This window comes from Camelus dromedarius, chromosome 12 (assembly GCF_036321535.1).
Source record: "Camelus dromedarius isolate mCamDro1 chromosome 12, mCamDro1.pat, whole genome shotgun sequence".
NCBI classification, from domain to species: Eukaryota; Metazoa; Chordata; class Mammalia; order Artiodactyla; family Camelidae; genus Camelus; species Camelus dromedarius.
The window spans coordinates 45,021,595-45,043,635 of record NC_087447.1 but is presented as its reverse complement, the minus strand read 5'-3'; the positions used below and the strand labels follow the sequence as shown (position 1 = coordinate 45,043,635).

General features: G+C 39.1%; 3 protein-coding genes and 1 pseudogene across 3 annotated transcripts; 3 read left to right on the top strand and 1 right to left on the bottom strand.

The window, feature by feature from the left end:
• Positions 1–242: 242 nt before the first annotated feature.
• LOC105097929 (olfactory receptor 52P1) lies at positions 243–1,367 on the top strand. Its single transcript, XM_010990557.3, has one exon. It carries the CDS (start codon positions 243–245, stop codon positions 1,218–1,220), a length of 978 nt encoding a protein of 325 aa, XP_010988859.3. The 3' UTR covers positions 1,221–1,367.
• A 6,069-nt stretch (positions 1,368–7,436) lies between these two features.
• Positions 7,437–8,336, bottom strand: LOC135322558 (olfactory receptor 52P1-like; annotated as a pseudogene).
• A 7,406-nt stretch (positions 8,337–15,742) lies between these two features.
• Positions 15,743–16,726, top strand: LOC105097927 (olfactory receptor 52P1-like). Its single transcript, XM_010990556.3, is given in 2 exon segments — positions 15,743–15,774; positions 15,776–16,726. Coding segments are annotated over 2 exon segments (966 nt in total). The 5' UTR covers positions 15,743–15,745; the 3' UTR covers positions 16,713–16,726.
• A 3,868-nt stretch (positions 16,727–20,594) lies between these two features.
• On the top strand, positions 20,595–21,644 carry LOC105097926 (olfactory receptor 52N4-like). The gene is given in 2 exon segments (XM_031459375.2): positions 20,595–21,391; positions 21,394–21,644. Coding segments are annotated over 2 exon segments (966 nt in total). The 5' UTR covers positions 20,595–20,638; the 3' UTR covers positions 21,607–21,644.
• Positions 21,645–22,041: the final 397 nt, after the last annotated feature.

The window sequence follows — 22,041 nt, the reverse complement described above, 5'->3', positions numbered from 1 at the left end:
AAAACACTTACAATGAAATATATTCTCTCAGATATTAATGTTGTTGTGCCGTATTATTACCACTCTAATACTACAGCATAGTACTATACTAAATGATACACATTATCATGATTTCAGAATCATTTTCATGTATCTTAATATTACAATTTTTGTTTCTACTCTGAAAATTTAAATTCTTTTTAAAATTGAGGCTCATATAGTTTCTTGATTTCTCTTCCAAGGTGCTTCACCAGGGTGTCACCATGACGGGTTGCAACGCCTCCCAGGGCCATCCCTCTTTCTTCCTTCTCCAAGGTATTCCTGGGATGGAGGACAAACACAGATGGATCTCTATTCCCTTCTCATCCATGTACTTCATCACCATCCTCGGGAACTGCACCATCATCTTCACCATCTCCGCAGAGTGCTCCCTGCACAAGCCCATGTTCCTGTTGCTCTGTATGCTGCCCCTCACAGACCTGGGCATGTCCACAACCACCATCCCCAAGGCACTGTGCATCTTCTGGTTTGGCCAGAGTGAGATCAGCTATGAGGGATGCCTGGTCCAGCTGTTCTTCATCCACTCCATCTCTGCCTTGCAGTCCTCCATCCTCATGTCCATGGCCTTTGACCGCTATGTGGCCATCTGTGAGCCCCTGCGCTATGCCACCATCCTTTCCAACAGCCGCATTGAGCTCATTGGCCTAGTGAGTTTAGGGAGAGCTATCTTGTTCATCCTCCCCATGCCCATCCTCCTCCAGCAGGTGCCCTTTCATGCCAAGCATGTCATCCCCACCACCTACTGTGAACACATGGCTGTGGTGAAGATGGTGTGTGTGGACACCACAGTCAATAGGATATATGGTCTGGTGGTGGCCTTTTTGGTTGCTGGGGTAGACATCTCAGCTATTGCCTCATCTTATGTACTGATCATCCGGGCTGTAATGTGGCTGTCTTCTAAGGAAGCCCACCAAAAAGCAGTAAACACGTGCACCACACACATCTGTGTCCTGCTGATCTCTTACACTCCCTCACTGTTTTCTTTTCTCACTCACCGCTTTGGCCGGGGAATTCCACCCCATATCCACACCATTCTTGGCAGCCTCTACTTCCTTGTGCCTACAATGCTCAATCCTATTATTTATGCAGTGAAAACCAAGCAGTTTTGGGATAAATTGACCAAATATAGGGGCTGGAGGAAGGAGACCATAACCACGGCCTATGGTCAGAAACCCCTCTGATCATCTGACTCTGGTGGGTATAAGAAAAAAAAAGTTAAGTGGATGCTGTTCCAGGGGGAATTGGCTAGTGAGAAAAATATGTCATATTGACAAATTAGCTGCCAAAACTCTTCGACAGGCTAAGACACAGGAGAACTTCTTGCTCTCGCTAATTCTAAAGCAAAGCTATTAGTCCCAATGAAATGAAAATAATAACATACTCCCTCCCTTCTGACATGGTAGTTGGGAAAATTGTATATGATAATATGTATACAAAAGAACTCTCACAACACACACTGAATGCAAGTAAAATGAGGTGGAACGTTTCCACACGGCGAGAACATAAGCACAAACAATAACTTACCCACTGCTTTGCCAAGGCAAGGCCGCGGTGTGTGTAGGTGTGGGTGTGTATGTACTTGTGTCTTTAAGGGGAAATGAGAGGTTAAGAGTGACTGGGTTGGGGGGCAGTGAGAAGGGACAGGGAAAGTACAAAATAATATTTAGAGTCACTCATTTATTATCCCTGCGGCAGAAGCCTTATATTTGGAGTACAGGACCAGGGGAATATGAACAAAAGACACAATCTCCAATTCTCAGAGAAATTCCAACGAAAAGGGAAAAATGGAAAACTCCTAAGCTTAAAAGTTTGATCTGCATTTTAACTAATTCCACATTTAAAAAAATTTCTAGACTCAACTCCCTTGCTTGTCTCAGCTAATTCCAGTGTCTCACAATCATCTTTTAGAGAGAAAATTTTGAGAATGCTCTGTTAATGATTCTAGTTATAAAAGTCAGTTTGATATTGAAATCTTTGACTGCCTACCTCTGAAAGGCAGTTCCTCTGGGAACATAGGAGGAAGTCATGAACAAGGACTTGGACAGTTTATGGAGCACAGATCTGGTGCCCAAATACAGGAATTCATTAAATTCAGAAGATATTTTTTCTATTATTTCTAGACAATGATGGTGGGTATAGTGCAAATATTTCAAGATGCATGAAGACTGAAGGCTGAAAATCCTAGAGTTGTCACAGTGAAAAAGATACTTACCCTTTAAGCCACATGGCCACCATTTAAAAGAGACTCAAAATACTTAGAAATAAATGATACTTTTGCAGAGTGTAGAATAATATAATAATAAATAATAATAATAATTTCTAATACATTGAATAATTCATTAACAAGAGCTGTGAAAGATGAGAAATTTCAAAGCTTGAAATAATGGCCACAACCTTCAGGAGAAAAAAAGAAATGGAAGTTTAACTAGGAAGTGCCTCTTCTATAAATGGAGTCCGAAGGATTAGGGAGAACAGGCAGGAGTAGTAACAGTTAGGGAATATTGTACTTCCTATCTGACACTACAAACATGTAGATTAAAAAACACAAAAATTACTCAGAATAATGCTTTATGATTAATCATTTAATTGACAAACAAGTAGCAGATTTTGAAAGGGCCTGAAGCACTTATTAGCCTGAGGAACTGTGGTCACAAAAGTTAATTTTGCAGAAACCTGAGAGTGACTTTTTTTTAATCTAATTTTAATGGGACTGAGGTACAGAAGCAGAGATCTGCATACTATAAAATATTATTTCCCTCTCTTATCTATTTTATTTGCCTTTTGTGCTTTACACACTCTAAGCAGAAAAAAATCATGTGAAACCAGGTGAGTTACTTGGATACGCTTTTGCCCCATTATAAACAAACGTGCAGTAATCCTGAAATGAGAAGGTTATGATTATCAAATGTTCAGACACTTCAGGAATAAACTTTTGGGTCACACAACTGTGTAAGCCCCAATACTTGCTTCGGTGATTGCTAATGGTGAGGAAATTTTAAATGTAGAATGGAGGTGGGCAAAGATGAATATTAGCTGCTTCCCTGAGAGCCACTGCAGAGGCAGTGGCTAGAGTTCATTCTACTTAGCCCTTTCTTCTGAGATTTCCCTCAGGCAAAAGGCCTTTGGGAACCGTGTGGAAGCAGCTTCCTGAACCCACGTAGAGAAGCAGACCTGTGTTGTGCAAAGGATGGATCGTGTCAGCCAGGAGACGGTGGCTCACAGACGTTGTGCTGCAGCGAGTCTAGCTGACTGAGGGGCCAAGCTGCTTGCCGAGGCCTGACCTACCACTGATCTTTTTTCTTTTCTTTTCTTTTCTTATTTTTAGTCTCTATTTCATTTATTTTTGCTCTGATCTGATTGTTTCCTTCCTTCTATTAACTTTGAGTTTTGTTTGCTCTTCTCTTTCTAGTTCCTTCAGGTATAAGTTTGGCTTATTTGAGATTTTTGATGTAGGCCTGTATCGATCTCTTAAAAATGCTTGTATTGCATCCTCTAGACTTTGGAACATTGTTTTTCCATTTTCATTTGTCTCAAGGTATTTCTTATTTCCTCTTTGATTTATTCAGTGACCCATTAGATGTTTAGTAGCATGTTGTTTCCCCTTCATTATGTTTGCACTTTTTCCATGTTTTTTTCTTGGAGTTGGTATCTAGTCTCATATCATTATGTTCAGAAATGATGCTGTATATAATTTCAGTTTTCTTAAATGTATTGAGGCTTGTTTTGTGACCTAATATGTGATCTATACTAGACAATGGTTTCATGTGCACTTGAAAAGAATGTGTATTCTGTTGTTTGGGTGTGGAATGTTCTTGTATATCTATTAAGTTCATTGATCTAATGTGTCATTGAAGGCTGGTGTTTCCTTCTTGATTTTCTGTCTGGATGATCTGTCCATTAATGTAAGTGGAGTATTAAAGTCCCCTACTATTATTGTATTACTATCAATTTCTCCCTTTATGCATGTTAATATTTGATTTATGTATTAGCTGCTCCTGTGTTGGATTCACATATATTTACAAGTTTTATATTCTCTTTTTGGATTGATCCTTTTATCATTATGGAATGCCCTTCTTTGTCACTTGTTATAGTCTTTGTTTTAAAGTCTATTTTGTCTGATATAAGCATTGTTACCCCAGCTTTCTTTTTGTTTCCATTTGTATGAAATATTTTTTTCATCCCTACTCTCAGTCTATGTCTTTTATTTTTTAACATTTTTTTATTGAGTTACAGTCACTTTACAATGCTGTGTCAAATTCCAGTGTAGAGCACAACTTTTCAGTTACACATGAAGTCTGTGTCTTTAAATCTGAAATGAGTCTCTTGCTGGCAGCATATAGATAGGTCTTGTTTTTTTTTTTGTGCATTTAAGGCATCTTGTGTTTTTTAATTGAAACATTTAGTCCATTTACATTTAAAGTAATTATTGATAGGTATATACTTACTGTCATTTTGTTAATTGCTTTCTGTTAATTTTTGTTCTTTTCTGTTTTTTTTTCTTCTTTTGTTCTCTTTCCTTGTGATTTGATAACTTTCTTTAGTGTTTTGTTTGCATTTCTTTCTTTTTATTTTTTATGTATCTATTATCAGTTTTTGGTTTGCAGTTACTATGAGGTTTTTATATAACCATCTATGCATATAACAGTCTAAACTGATAGTCACTTAAGTTGAAGTGCATTCTAAAAATGCTACATTTTTACCCTCCCCCCACATTTTATGGTTTTGACATTATAGTTTACATTTTTTATTTTGTATATCCCTTAACTAATTATTATAGATACATGTGATTTTACTTTTTTTGTCTTTTAACCTTCATACTAGCTATATAGGGGGTTGAGCCACTGCCTTTGCTCTATATTTGCTTTTACTGGTGAGATTTTTTTTCTTTTGTAATTTTTATATTTCTAGTTATGATCTTTTTTCCATTAAAGAAGTTCCTTTAACATTTCTTGTAAGGTTGATTTATTGGTAATAAACTTTAGCTTTTGCCTGTCTTGTTAACTGTTTATCTCTGCTTCAATTCTGAATGATAACTTGCTAGACAGAGTAGTCTTGATTGTAAGGGTGTTTTTTTTCTTTCTTTCAATACTTTGAATATGTTCTGCCACTCTCTTCTGGCCTGCAAAGTTTCTGCTGAAAAGTTAGCTGATATTCTATGGGCTCTCCTATATGTAACTAGTTGTTTTTCCCTTGTTAATTTTAAGATTTCCTCTTTAACTTTTGACATTTTAATTATAATGTGTCTTGGTGTGAGTCTGTTTGGGTTTATCTTGTTTGGGACTTCCTAGACTTAAATATGTTTGTTTTATCAGGTTAAGGAAGTTTTAGCTGTTATTTTTTTCAGATAGATTTTCTGTCTCTCTTCCTTCTTCTCTGGGCTCCCTATAGTGTGAATGTTAGTATCCTTGATGTTGTCCTAGAAGTCCCTTAAGTTATCCACTTTATTTTATTTGTTTCTTTTTTCTTTCTGCTATTCCAGTTGGGTAATTTCCACTAATCCGTCTTACAGATTGCTGATCCATCCTTCTGCATCATTTTATCTGCTGTTGATTCCCTCTAGTATATTTATAATTTATTGTTTTCTTTAGCTCTGATTGTTTCTTTTTTAATATTGTCTATTTCTTTGTTAAAGTTCTTCTCACTGTGTTCCTTTATTCTCCTGATTTTGGTGAGCATCTTAATGACTATTACTGTTAACTCTTTATCTGGAAGATTGTTTATCTTCATTTTATTTAGTTCTTTTTTGAGGTTTTATTTTATTCTTTTGTTTGGAAGGTACTCTTTGTCATCTTATTTTCTCTAACTCTCTGTGTTTGGTTCTCTGTATTAGGTAGATCAGCTACATCTCTCAGTCTTGAAAGAGTAGCTTTGTTGTCTTGTGGGGTCCAATAACATGATTTCCCCTGGATACTACAGCCAGGTGCTCAAGGAATGTCCCTGTTGTGGGCTGTATGTGTCCTCCTGCTGTGGCTGGGCCATGATTGCTGTGGGCATGCTAGTGGGCAGGGCTGGTCCCTGGTGTGGTTGGCTGTAAGCCCTGGCTGAAAGTGTTGTGGGCACTCTGGTGTGTGGGGACAGCCCCCAGGGCAGAAGCCACTTTGGGGATGCTAGTACTGGCCAATGGTGCCTACTGGGACTGGCAGAGTAAGGGGACAGTTTAGAGGGGCTCCAGTGCCAGCTGAGGGCACCTGCTAAGTCTTTTGGGGTAGGTGGCCACCTTGAAGAGGCTCTGGTGCTGGCCAAGGGCAGCTACGAGGTCAGGTAGGGTGGAGGCCACTTTGGAGGATTGCCAGCTGTGTCAGGTCCACTGGTGAACCCAGAGTTGGGTAAGTACTATTGAGTTAGATGGAGAGTGTCTGAAATGGCACTGCCAGTGCCAGGCCAGTTAGGTAGAGAGCAAGCCCCCTTACATACAAAAAAAAAAAAAAAAAAAAAAAGGAAAAGAAAAGAAAAGAAAAACAGAAAAGTGCCTGTTGGCTCCTTTGTACCCAGAGAAAGTTCCAATAGATTCCTGCCCTTCTGGGAAACATCCTAAAATTAGTTAATGAATCATATATTACCCAGGCACTTTCAAATAGCTGCCTATGTGCTGGAATTAAGGGTGAGTAAATTTTTGTGTGTACCTTTTAGGAGTGGATTCTTAGTTTTCCACAGCCCTATGGCTTTTGCTGGTTATCAAAGCCAGACATTATGGGGGGATCATCTTCCTGGTGTAGGTTCCCCAGGCTGGGGAGCCCAATGTGAGGTTAAAAGCCCTCAAACCTTAGGGAGGACCTCTGAGGCTATAAAATCCCCCCTCTACTGTGTGTGAGTTTCACTCAGATCCTATTACTGTTCCTCTTGCCCATCCATATGAAGCTTTTTATTTTTATGTTTAGTTGTGGAAAATACTTTCTGCTGGTCTTCAGGTGGTTCTCAGAGATAGTTTGTCTATTTGTAGTTGTAAATTTTTCTATCAGAAGAGGCCAGCCCAGGATCTTCCTAGTGTCCATTCTTGTCCTACCCTCCAGATCTGTTTTGTAAGTAAATTCATTTGTGTCCCTTTTTTATATTCCACATATAAGTGATACTATATGACATTTTTCTTTCTCTTTCTGGCTTACTTCATTTGGTATGATAATCTCCAACCCCTTCATGTTGCTACAAATAGCATTGTTTTATTCTTTTTATGGCTGAGTAATATTCCATTTGAGACATATGCCACATCTTCTTTATCCAATCTTCTGCCAATGGACATTTAGGTTGCTTCCATGTCTTGGTTATTGTAAATAGTGCTGCTATGAATATTGGGGTGCATGCATCATTTTGAATTAGAGTTTCCTCTGGACATATGCCCAGGTGTGGGATTGATGGAGCTTAGGGTAAGTCTATTTTCAGTTTTCTAAGGAATCTCCATACTATTTTCCACAATGGTTGCACCAAACTACATTCCCACCAACAGTGTAGAAGGGTTCCCTTTTCTTCTCACTGTCACCAGCATTTATCATTTGCAGGCTAATGAGCAGTAAATCCAGTCCAACCACAAGAAGAATCACAAAGAGCCCATAGATATGGTTAGGTCTGGCATCATCATAGGCCAGTTTCACCATAGCCATGTGGTCACAGTAGGTATGAGGAATGACCAGGTGGCACAAGGTCAACCTTTGAAGTAGGAGAGGCATTGGCAGGATAAGAATCACACCCTTGGCTAGAGCCACCAGTCCCACGTGTCCAACAAGGAATGGCTTAGAATCGTGATGTAGCATAATGGCTCATACACAGCCACATAGTGGTCAAGGCCCACTGCAACAAGTAGGGCTGATCGTACCACAGATGCTCCATGGATGAAAAACATCTGGGTGAAGCAGGCATTGGCAGCCATACCCTGATCACTGAACCAGAAGAGGCAGAGGAGCTTAGGCAATAGAGTCAGTGGATGTGACGTCAGCCAGCCACCATCAGCAGAGCCAGGAGCAGGTACATTGGTGTGTGAAATGTGGGCTCTGTGGCCACCAGAAAGAGGATAACACCATTGCCATTGAAGATAGCCAAAAACATGGAGGAGAAAGAAAGAGACAGCCGTAAGTGCTATGACTGTAAGCCAGGTGTGCCCATCCAAGTGAAGTTCATAAAGCTGGAATGGCTGAAGATTCGCATAGCAGAAACTGTTGGTGGTTGTTCAAGAAAGTTTAACAATGAGACTCAGGTGGGTTTTTTGTTTTTTGTTTTTTAATACCAGTTTTGCTTTTTTTGACTCACTTGAGATAGGGCTCAGAAAAAGATGGAAGACTACTTCTGTGGAATCATGGAATCTTCAGTATGGCTTTAGTTCTATCTCTAAGCACCTGTATTATTTTCACATTCAGTTCTTTATGAGCCTCAGGCTTCTCTTCTGTATAAGACAATCTCTAGTGGACTTTGACTTTCAGCCCTCCCAGTCCAGCAATTCTATACTTCAAAAATATTGTTTGCAGTTCTGAGTAAGAATAGGAGAAAAGATTTTCATCCTTGACTAAAGATGGAAGAACCTGATAGAAGAACCATAATCTTCTCATTGGGAAGCTTCCTATATACAGAGAGAGGAAATATGCTTACACACCCCTCACCGCAGAAGTGCTGAGCTATGGGGGAGGAGGGGGCTGGTGGGAATCTCCTTTGAGTTTCTTCACTTTTCTCTCTTTCAGAGATCCACTCTCTGGTTTTGATCCTGTTTCTCACCACTGGAGCCCTCTGTTTTTTGGACAAAATATGAAAGATATAGCTTCCAAATAAGGGCACCGTTAGGTGGCTGCCTCTGTAGGATAAGCTCTGGCAGTTGGCTATTCTCCTTTTTTTGGTAATGCATGTGTCTGCCCTGAGCTTTGATGCCCTCGACATCCACTTCAAAGATTGCTATCTCAAATAAACACATTGCCACCCAGAGGACTAGATGAAGAGGGAGGCCACATCCAGCCCACTCCAGACTCCTTTGTTTTAGAGATCTTGGTTGTTTTTGATAAATGGGCATCCTGGCCCCTTGTTTTTCCTCTTCTCATGCTTTAAATTTCTGCTCCTATGTTTTAAATTCACCAATAAAGAGTGAGCCTCCAAAATCCTAAGCCCTCACCTTTGATCCCCATAAAAGCAGAACCTGAGTCCCACATCCTCTCTCTCTACCTCACTGTGAGGCCCCAAGTGTGCCGTGTAACTTCTAGGACTCGTAAGTAATAAACTGTTTTCCCCACAAAGTTTCCTGATGGTTATTGCTGAGGATATCTTGCAATCCTACTAGGAACCACAAAGGTGGGTCCAGCCACAACATTGGTTATCCAGAGGTTGAGACTGACACACAAAACAGACTCCCACTCTCTATCAAGTTAGGTATTTGTGTGCTTGATGGACAGTCTTCTGAGGTTTTTACATGATTTGTGCATCTTTCATTACAACCAGCCCTCGTGTGTAGATGGAATTGCTTTTAGTCACAAAGCATTTACTTCAAATTAGTCCACTGGGTTACTAATTCGTTCTTCATCTCTATCATATATTAAGCAGAATTTCTTTCCTTCCAAAGATCTACAGACATTCCAAGCAGTAGTTAAATCAAGAAATCCTCCCACTAATCTTTACCTATTCTTCCCTCCACCACATGTTGTCCATTTCATCTGTTTCTTTTTAAAAGTCACGTACATTCAATTTATGCCTATAGCCTCTACTTATGGTCCCGTATGTTAGAGAAATTAATGTTATGATGTAAAAGGATATTCAGAAAGCCCTCGGAGCTATTGTAGTCATAGGGATAATTAATAATTCCTATAGGAAGTTGAAATACATATGTCTGCAAAATGATAGAAATCTGCATTAAACTTAGACTACTAAAAGGAAGCTAATCTTTATAATAGAGTGTGTATGTGTATGGGGGTGCAGGGTGGACAATGGGAACCAACACAAAAGAGAAGAATATTTACCTGAATAAATAAAATTAACACTGTCACTAGCATTTTGTACTACATACTAGAGGGAACAATTCTCCTTTGGAAACAATGATACAGAGTGCACTTAGATGGAACTTTGCACTTATGCCTGTACAGACACTGAGGACACTGGACAGTTCTGATACAAGCTAGCAGCATCCTACATGGGTTTGCTGAAGAGGATCTGTAGATCCTGCACAAACAAGGAGAAGAGTTTAAGACGGTAACAGAATTTCTTTTTACTCATATGGCTAGGAGTTTCTTAGTTACATTAGAAACCCACTGTAGAAAACACCCTGAGAACTGTGTCACTAAATTCATTAATACTATCACAGAATATTATTTCCATCATATGATTTAAGGAAAACTCCTAAATGTTTATGATACTCTGTTAGAATATAACGATTCCTGAAATATTTGCTTCAGGTCACCTGTAGTGCTATTAAAATAAAGTCTGCACTTAAACTGAGCACCACAAACCAGGGTCCTCAGGGTCGGCTGCATAGTATATGAATATAAATATTAAATGTTCTTAGTCTAAGTATTTTCTGCACGTTCTTTGTGTTTAAAAAAAAAATATGCATGCCTCATTCCAGTTCTTATTCTAAAATTTGAGATGAATGATTATTAGCTGTTAATCTTGTTGTTTTTATACATCCCTTAGTTAAAGATCTGTTTTGCTTCTCATGTAGTATCAGCTGGGGAGGAAGAAATGTTCCTCTACTCTTTCGAAGTTATTCTGGCTGGTCTAAGAATTAAACTGACATGAGACAGATTAACAAGAGAAAATAAAAGTTTAGTAACATGCATACATGGGAGAGACCCAGAAAACCAAATGACTCACCACAATGGCCAAAATCCTTACCTTAAATATCATCTTCAGCTAAAGACAAAAAACGGTATTGGGGATGACTGTTTGGAACTTCAAAGGGGAGGAAGGAAATCTGCATAGAGATGAAAAAGCAAATGGTTGGTAAACAAGTGTTCAGGAAACAGAGACAGTCATGCAGAGACAATAGGACACAGAGTGGACTCTGATTTTCAGGCTCTGCTGAGTTCCCCCACCACCACACCGAGCCCATATTCTTTGCAGATATCTCTGGTGATAGCTCTATTTCGGGAATAAACCTGTTATCTAAATTATTTTAGGTAGTTAAAGGAGAGGTAGCAAGAAAACTTCTGAGTCTTCTGTTTCTTTAAAATAATAAGCCTAAGTTAATCCTCATGCCAAAGAGATACATTTTACTGTGGCAAATTTTGCTCCCGTACATATCTGACCCTAACTGACTATTACAACTAAAATTCTTATAATCTGAGATCTAAAACTTAGAGAGAAGCATCACTTACAGATCACTCTCTTAGCCATACTTAAATCACTTAAAATGTGACACTCATAAAATCAATTCACTTAAGTTGCTACAAAAGATTACATAGAATTTAAGTTGGATTCTTCCATATCTTTAAAACTGGACTAGATTTAAGATAAGTACATAAAGAAGAAAATAATTAATAGGGTACTAACCAGTCTCTATTTATTCTGGAACTAACAAGACTAAAGGCAGAATGGGAATGTAAATATGAATAGAGAAATGAGTTACCATTAAAGATACAGAAGAACTATAGATTATTTTCTGCTCTATACTCACTCCTGTCACCCTTTTGGGTAAATTAAATATTCATGAAGATGAGCTGATTTCACAGTTTGTTGAATTTTTCCATTCCAAGGACCATTTCGTACCTGCACACTCTCTTAACCTCTGATTCTTCTCTTCCACCAACTAAACCTGTCTGTTTCTCTCCAATGTCAAGACCTCTGACCTCTTGTTCTTCAACCACAACTCTTACCTCTAAGTCAGTACTGATAATTGTAACATCTACAGAAAATATTACACAATTATATTAATAGCCTACTGTCAATGTATAGTTGTCTCAATTGAACTTTCAAATGTCAATTATTATATGTGTACCATTTATTTCAAAAATCATTACCTTCCAAAATGTCAATAGCTAGCATCACATATTTAATTTATCCATGTTCCCAGCCTACAATTTTTTCTCACTTGTCACAGAGACAATAAACATAAAGATCTTCAGTTCTTGAAAAATAATTGCCTGATCCTTCACTGTTGCTAAGAAAGAAGGGTAAAATATATTGAAACTGAGCAGGACCCTGTAGGGCCTTGCCAGAGACAGACTCCCTCTGTCCTCCTGTCTCTTGTTTGTAGAAAATCTTTAGCCTCCTAGGCCTTCCCTGAGTTCTAAAGAGCAAATTTAATCAAAGAAGTGAGAAAATGCAGAAACTAAGAAAAGCAGTCAAGCAAGACAAAATAATGGACCATAAAGCAAAAACAAAATCAAGGACCCTTGGTTCCTCCTCAAGGACTAGAGATAATACCGTGAGCCATAGTTTTGAGTTGTTTTGCAGATGCTAAAGCCCCCACTAGGTGGAGGAAGTTAACTGCATGCTGACCACTAGCATGTAGACCCAAAACTGGTTGGAACCAGAAAATTGGTAATTGAGATTTCCTAAATACCAACCAATCAGAAGAATGTCCTTGAGCTGATCATGTATCCTGTAACCCTCACCCTTAAAAAAATAAAATAAAAAAGACAAAGCATCTCACAAAGCCACTCTGCAGCTATGTAACGGTGGCCAGTCTGAGGACATGAGCAGTAAACTCTCTATAACAGTGGAGTCCCAGGAAGGAGTAAACATAGCAGAACAGGCCTTGGACAATCTAGAAAGAACTGGGAGTGAAAGCATAGCCATCCTGGGGGCCTTGGGAAATGGAGCCGCGTTAGAAATGGAGAGGGCTCCAGAGCAGATAGCGGTAGCACCTGTGGCCTCAGGGGCTGTAAACTGTTAGATGCCCTTAGATAAACAGCCCCAGTGCTGAGAGGTGGAAGATTAAAACCAAAACAAAAATAGAGTTCCAAGGGAGTAGACTACAAATACTCCTTCCCTGACTCTTTAACAGAACCCTGTGCCTTCACCTCTATATTCCAATCTGATAAACTACAGAAGAAACACTTGGATGTTCAGTTTCCTGGGGAACACAGAAACTACCTAGATGGCTCTAGCCATAAACCCAGCGCAAACCACCTAACTCCGCAGTGGGATGGTGAGGTGGGTTTCATCGGTAAAACAACCTCCTGGCCCAGTATTCAGATAGTCGAGGTGGGAGGCTAGCGATGCTCTTTCGATCTTCCAAGGGTATTTCTGCAGTGCCGTGCCTTCTCTTTCCTACTGTCCTGGAGTTATGTGAGTTTGGGCTGGGGAAAATGTCTGGAAAAGAGCCCTCAAGAAAAGTCCATCTGTACGACTGGCAGTGGGGAATTTACTTTAAAACAGGAAGAACGAGATTTAGAGGTCAGGAAAGGGGACTTTGCTAAATGACACCTCTGTGTAAACTAGTTTGGAGCTTTATTTAGCAGACTTCCTAAACGGAGAGTTTTACTTTGACTTAGGCTCAGTGGTTGGAAAGGGGAGCCAAGTGGGGAGCCTCCAACAAAGGAAGAAGCAAATGGTATGTTAGTCAAACCAGGGAAATGGGAGGTGCTACAAAGAAAAATTCAGGACAGTTACTGTGGTAGTCCTCAAATTACTAACAAGAAATAATTGCTCACTAAGCACCTGAGAGGTAATCTGTGTGCCTAGTGACACACTGCAGAGATAAAAAGCAATAAATTGGGCAGAGGGAATTTGTAGAACCTTAATGATTCCACTGAGCTTTCCCATGGTCCAAGCTTCTTAAAACGGGCAGAAGGGGCCTCAGTTTAATTGTGCTCTTGTCCAGACAGAATGACAGCCTTCGGTTCGTGGTGCAGTTTCAGGTATGGAAAATTCTTCTCCATCATATCTTTCTCCAAATTGTGATGTCAGAAATTTTTATCTTACTGAGAGCATTGGCTTTAATATCACAATAAGAATTGGAATGGAAATTTAGTCAGAGGGACAGGTTCAAACTGAGGTGTGAGAAAGAATGTTCACAAATATTTATCAATATCATAAGATATTTTATGAAAGAGATAGTGTGAGACAACAGACTATTCCTGTGAGTTGGGTGGGAAAGGGATGATAATGGGAGTGAGGGAGATGATAAGAGTATATGGCCCTATGAAGGTGATGGCAACTGCAAAGGTTGGGATTCCTTAGAAAGAAACTACAGGAACTGCAAGTAATGGTCACTTGCATCAATCAAATTAGGAGCCAATCTATTCTAGTGACATGTGGTAATGTTTGCTCAGTCCAACTTCTACAAGAAAAAGTCACAAGGCAGAAAGTCAGGGACTTAAAAAGCAGAAATAAAACTCCATGAACAATCCTCAAGTTAAGCCTTCTGGCTGACAGTGAGTGAATTTGTGACAAGACTGAAAACTGTAGGAAGGTCTGGCATAAACTAAGGGGTTGGAGCGGTGCAGTGAGCAGGGCTTTTCTGCTTCTACATCTGATTCCTGCACCATTATCCATGTTGAACAGGGGCTCACATTAGCTCAGCAAGCAAATACGTGTCATAAAACCAGAGCTGAGTGCTTAGTGGTTTGGCTAAGAGCAGACAGGAAAGCTGTTTTCTGGTCTTCTAATGATTGTCATGTAACTGTAGAGGTCAGACAGAAAAAATTATAACCAACGTTTATTTTATCAGCAGATTTACCCTATAATTCTCATTGTGTAAACACTCATTATATAAATATTCAAGGTAAGACTAGTTTCTAGTTGGTTGAGGTAACTGTGAGGATTCCGTATTGGATATGAGATCACTTTCCTACTAATATGAAGGCAATGATAATAGTAAATGTCATTATTTACTGAGCACCTTCTATAAGCCACAAAGTGTACTAGGTAGTTTTTTTTCAAATTTCAACAACCTCACAAAGCATTATTACAATATTACAGATCAGAAAACTGTTCTGTTTCAGAGGAAAATTGACTTGTCCAAGGCAACACAACCAGTAAGAGGTAAATAACAAAGATTTGTTCCCAATTTCATGGATCCTAAACTCTTTTTTACCACCACAACTTCCAGCTTTAAAAACTTCAAGATTCTGTGCTTTTAAAATATTCTTGCCTCTTCAAACAATATGTGAAGGCAAACATGGAGTCTGGAATACACCCTTTCCTGGATATTAGATGGAGTTCTAGAGAGCTCAAAGCACGTGCATAATGTTTACATTTTTGGACGAGTCCAAACTTTTATCTTAATAAGATCCTAAGTCAAATTGATCAACAACTTAAATATTTGCCATCTTTACCTCTCAGGTATAAGTTCAGAGAGCTGTGTGTGCAACAAGACTCTACATAAGCACCTACTGGGAGAAGCCACATTGTCCCATCTACTGTGGAGGTCGTGATTTACTGGCCTTGAGCTGTGATGAGACTAGCATTTGTCACCAACCTTCCTTCCTCCTGTTAGTCCCTGTGTCTGTGAGAACAAACGCAATAGCTGATCTTGTTTACCTACATGTTTGGGCTATCTGGTATTGGGCTGTCTCTTAAACTCACCTACATGGTAAGGAAAGATTTTCTGTGCAGTCCCAAAAGGAAAATTCTTCCCTGATGTTTGTTTTTTTCAATAACTACACACATGCAGTATCTGATCCATTAAGGAGCAGGAGAGTTTCTTTCTCTTCTATTTGGATACATGCACACCGGGTGTAAGAAACAGATGTGTTACTCTAGGCTCATTCACATCCTGTTGTGTGTTGTCTTTTCAGATGATGTGATACTATGTGAGGGATTCTGACCTAAGAAGATGCCCAGAATTCTTGGCCAAACCATGAAGTCTCCTAATTACACTTACCTGGACTCCTGTTTTCTTCCTGGTGGGCATCCCAGGTCTGGAGCAGTTCCACTTATGGCTCTCACTCCCTGTGTGCTGCCTGTGCACAGCCACAATTGTGGGCAACGTAACCATCCTGGTTGTTGTTGCCACTGAACCAGTCCTGCACAAGCCTGTGTACCTGTTCCTGTGCATGCTCTCCACCATTGACTCGGCTGCCTCTTTCTCTACAGTCCCCAAGCTGCTGGCCATCCTCTGGTGTGGAGCTGGGCACATCTCTGCCTCTGCATGCCTGGCACAGATGTTTTTCATTCATGCTTTCTGCATGATGATGGAGTCCACTATGCTGCTGGCCATGGCCTTTGATCGTTATGTGGCTATTTGCCACCCACTCCACTATGCCACTATCCTCACTGACACCATCATTGTCCGCATTGCAGTGGCAGCTATGGTGCGGGGCTCCATTCTCATGCTCCCATGTCCTTTCCTCATTGGGCGTCTGAGCTTCTGCCAAAGCCATGTGATCCCACATACGTACTGTGAGCACATGGCCGTAGTGAAGCTAGCCTGTGGAGACACCAGGCCCAACCGTGTGTATGGGCTGACAGCAGCACTGTTGGTCATTGGGGTTGACTTGCTCTGCATTGGTCTTTCCTATGTCCTTATTGCATGAGCTGTTCTTTGTCTCTCATCCCACGAAGCTCGGTCCAAGGCCCTGGGGACTTGTGGTTCCCATGTCTGTGTTACCCTAATCTCTTATACACCAGCCCTCTTCTCCTTTTTTACCCATAGTTTTGGTCATCATGTTCCACTCCATATTCACATTCTTTTGGCCAATGTTTATCTGCTCTTCCAACCTGCTCTTAACCCTATAGTATATGGAGCTAAGACCAAAGAAATACGGGAAAGGGTTGTCAGGGTGTTTCAAAAGGGGCATGGAACTGGGGTCAAGTCATCTGAGTGATCCAGGAGTACAGAAGGGACTTAGTCCAAATGATATGAAACTTTTCAAGATTAAGCAGTCCTCAGTATTTCAGATGGGAAAGAGATGTTAACCAGTTATGATGTCCTTCACAGTAACTTCTAGACCATTTCCAATCATCACACGGTTCTATAGGAAGACTGTCAGTCCATGGAGTGGCACTGGTTTTAATTTTTTATTATAATCCTCAAGTGGAGATATTCTGCACAAATTTTAAAGAATTTTATACAATTCTAAACACCATGGTTCATCAACTAAGTTTCTATTTTATGCTTCAAAATTATCGTCTTACTAGCGCAAAAGCCTTACAACCCCAACCCTGGAACAATTCTGTGCTCTGTGTCATATGTTGCTATACTGAGACTGTGGACCGCTTCTGAAGAAAGTAAACACATATGCAGATTGCAAGCAACATTTGTTCATAATTTCAGCTTTTAACTGGGATCTCATTACATGGCTATGTTTTTACCTACTACATGGTTTATAATAATATGTTTTAGCCATCCTCAGTTCTCTTGTACACCTCCTGCCCCTCATGGTTTTCAATATTCCATTAATGTCTGTCCCATAAAGAAAAATGAAATTATTAGAAAGTGAACCCTCTCAAATTCTAATCTTTTTGACATGTACAGCCATTATTTTCCCATTTATTACTGTATTTGCTTATTGCTAATTCCTTTTTCTGATCAACCAAAGTTCTCAAAATATGCTCTTGGGAGCTCAGACCATCATTCACTTCTTCTATTTCTCATATTTACAGTGTGTTTTAACTTATGGCTTTTTTACCCAATAGCAAAAATTCCTTTAATATTAGTGACTTTTCTTCTTTCATGTAAGTTTCTGGAAAATATTTTTGAAACTAATTATTTCTGCTTTCTCAATTTCTATTTCTTCCCACCTTTATAATCTGGCTTCAACTACAAGTTGAAGTTTCCAGTAAAGAGTCTGTTATCAAAGCCACCAGTAATCTTGTCTAATTGGACTACGTTACAACAAGTTGTATTATTGTGCACTCTACTTCTCCGCAATCTGCCTACCGTGACTTCTGTGATACTACACAATCCTAGCTTTTCTTCTCTGTCTAAAATGTGTTCCTTCATGTTCTCAAGGAAATGATATTAGATCAAAAAGAAAACCTCAACCAGGTCCATAGGAAAAATAATGAAAGCATTTCAGAACTGAGTACAATAAGGCTAGAAAAAAAATCGGTATTGTTGACCTGAAACAAATAGACTGACAGATACTTCTCCAAAAAAGATAGGTCTCTCTGGGATTACCAGGGAATTGTGGTTTGGGCTCTGCAGTCATGGTGAGCCAGGTGTAAATCCCTGCATATCAAGGGAAGGAGAACACTTCTGTAGAGGGGAAAAGGAAGTTAGGAGGGCCATAGTAAACACAGACTCCATGGTTTTTTATTAGCTGAGTCCTTGCCAGAATAGAATAGGGGTTTTTCTTCTTGTTGGGCTCTGTTAATCATCTTAGGGTGTGAGAGCTTCTCCTTCTGGTCTCTCAACTTTATTTAATTAAGGTTTCTGTTTGTTAATTTTTTAAACGATATCTTTAGTTATCAAGCTACTCTAAATATAAGCATCACTGATATATCACTTTCTCCAATAAAACTGGTATAGACTTTCTGAAGATAAAATTGTCCTTGGCATAATAGAATGGAGATTTTATACACTACTAGGAATTTGTTTTAAGTAAATAATAAGACCAGAGTGCCATATATGATTCGTGAATATATTTGCTGTAGCATTTTTATTTAATAATTTTAAAAAACCCACTGGACATGAAAAGATAGAAAAATATTTTAAAATACTCTATCTATTTAATAAACATTTATGCAGACTTAAAAATCGTCTTTTGGAAGAACATTTAATGTGCTAATTGTATACTCTTAATTATAAACACAGCGATATATGTGTAATGATACATCGTCGCATTTCTATTAAAACATCTACCTAGGTATATGCTCATATTAATAAATTTTAAAAATACACTAATAAATGTTACTTTAGTGGAGGGACAAATGAATATATTTTAAAAGAGTGATTTAGTGAATGATTATGTGAATAATTTACATAATTTAAATTTATTCAACTTGACTCCCCCAGGACCTTTGCAAAACTTCACAGGGAAAGGAACTGAGCCCTACAGTAATGAAATTATTAGTTTTTAATAAAACATCTTACTTCTGATTTATATCCAGCTATATACCTGCACACATTTACATAATAAATATATTCATGCAAACATGTATCCATACATACCTGAATATATACATACATATACATGTTTAGATAGGTGTCAGTCCCCATTTGAGCACCCAGGAGGTTAGCCTATGGCCTTTGATGTTTTGAAATATTCCTTGGGACTTTGGGGATATGTAACACTCATTTTCCTTGAGGCTTAGATCAACAGGAAAGAAATCTAGAGTTAAAATCTTGCCCAGAGACTGTGATGCTTACACAACCAAGTTCCTGTAATATTGAACCAGGTACACAGCATCTCCTTTCTTTGCCCTCCAAGACCTAAGGTATTTAAATATAACAATACAGGGGTCAGTGACAGCAGAATTTTTATTTTAGCCATTGGGATAAAGAGAGAAATGGATTTAAGATAGATACTAATTGCTTTTCTTTTTTTCCCCATAGATATAAATGTTTTATTTCATTGATCTAAGTTCAAGTCAGAAAGAGATGCATGGTGATGGTGCAAGGACTGGTAGAAATATTTATTTCTTGCCTTTGGCCTTAAGAATCTATTTAAGTGATTATAATACATATGCATCTACATAAACAACCCTTCAACCATGTAGGAATGCTTGCTTTGTGTGGAAGTCAGGAATGGACCACTGCCATGTCAGAGAATAATGGGAAATATACAGAGAACAATTCTAGGTCATAAGAATTATGTTCAAATTTCTCCTGCTGCCTACTTGCCTACCTCTTTCTCTTATGAGTGTCTGATTTCACTTGAATTAAGATCTATCTGTAAATTCTCACTGAAGCCAAAATATATTTTAAGCCAATATGTATTTTGCATTATATCTATAGGAAGAACCTATTTTCATGTCATAAGAATTGGGAATGGTCTGGTGTGGGGATGGGGGAATCACTGCCTGTAAATTCTGGAAATGAAGATTGATGATGGTATATAAAGTTGCACTTAGTTTATCTTTTTACAGTAATTTATGCATTTATGTTATGGTTTTATTCTTCCAGGCTACTTTTGTGTTTTCCAAATTTTAGCCATTAACCTTCATTTCAGTAATTCTTAAGGCATTCTGAGTCCTGCACTTTTCAATATAATATCTGAGAAACAGGTAGCTAAAATATGGCCTTCAGGCTGACCATTTCCTTAGGAGAATCTTGCTATTCAGAAATTGACAGACTGTATGTCATCATCCAGCCTTGGCCCAATATCTTGCCCCAGCTCCAGCCTCCTAGTACCCATGTACAAGAGAAACCATTATTTTTTCTCAAAATATGATATACTTAAAGTTTCATGATTTTGCTGCCTGGATTATAGTTACTAATATTTAAATAATATGTCAACAAAAATAGCTTCAAAAATAATAACAAAAAGTTCTTATTTTATAAATGAATACTACTTGCCTATTATAGAATTAGGCAAGTTAGACACTAAAAAGTATTTGTGGACTACATATATAAATGAATGAGTGAAAAAAAAATATGCACATACAAGAATCCATTTGATTAAAAAAGTGTTTATGCTCATATTCCCTGGAAGTCAAAAATTGGCTATTTGCCCACTGAAATGTATCTTGGAGAAAAAAGGCAAAAGAAATGAAGGCAGTGATGATAACCAAGATGGTTCTTCCTCTTATCTTTTTCTAGGAGGATCCACAAGTGCTGTAGCTGATTAATGATCACATTAGCTTGATTATGCTAGTGCTGAACCAAACAGACATGAATCCAGCCTCCTTCATACTTAATGGGATCGCAGGGCTGGAGGACATGCACATGTGGATGTCCCTCCCATTCTGCTCCATGTATGCTATGGCTGTGGTAGGGACCTGTGGACTCCTCTACCTCATACACTATAAGGACGCCCTGCACAAGCCCATGTACTACTTCTTGGCCATGCTTTGTCTCATTGACCTTGTCATGTGCTCTAGTACAATCCCTAAAGCTCTCTGCATCTTCTGGTTTCATCTCAAGGAAATTGGCTTTAATGAATGCCTGGTTCAGATGTTCTTCATTCACACCTTCACAAGGATGGAGTCTGGGGTGCTCATGCTGATGGCCCTGGACTGCTATGTGGCCATCTGCTACCCTCTGCGCTACTCAACTATCCTCACCAATCCTGTCATTGCAAAGGCTGGGCTCTCCAGTTTTCTCAAAGGGGTGCTGCTCATCACTCCCTTCACTTTCCTCATTAAGCGCCTGCCTGACTGCAGAGGCAAATTCATTCCCCACACCTACTGTGACCACATGTCTGTAGACAAGTTGTCCTGTGGAAATATCAAGCTCAATGTTATCTATGGTCTGATGGTTGCCCTTCTGACTGGGGGCTTTGACATCCAGTGCATCACACTCTCTTACACCATGATCCTTTGGGCAGTGGTCAGCCTCTCCTCAGCAGATGCTCAGCAGAAGGCCTTTGGCACCTGCACTGCTCACATCTCTTCCATTGTCTTTTTTCCTACAGTCCAGCTTTCTTCTCCTTCTTTTCCCATTGTTTTGGAGGCCACACAATTCCTCCATCTTGCCACATCATTGTGGCCAATACTTATCTGCTCCTACCTCCCACTATGAATCCTGTTGTCTATGGGGTGAAAACTAAGCACATAAGAGACTGTATTGTAAGGATTCTTTCAAGTTCTAAGTATATCAAATCCCACAGTATGTGAGAAGGACATTTGCCTGGGAAGAGGGGAGGGAAAAGGAAAGAATGTTTCTGTTTGTTTAGTCAAGAGACTTTCCAAGAATAGGTATCTGATCTTGCCAAGTTAATGTGATGATTAATCCATCCCCGTTAATTTTTTTATAGAATACCAAATTTTTTCAAGCCTCCACATATGTTTTTCACCTCCAGGTTCTCTGTATAGCTCAAGTTTCAATAATATCGAATTCCAATAGAGAAAAATACTAATGTAAAGCTGGAGCAGTTATCTAAAAAGCTGACTCTCGTGAGACCAATGATCTGGGACCAGATGACCAAAACTGCTATTTTTTAATTGTGAATTGAATTTCCTATTTAATAACTGTGATTTAACCTGAAAAAAATGCACTATGTGTTCTCATCATTCCCCAAAGTCTTCTGTTGTCTCAACAATGTCTTAAAG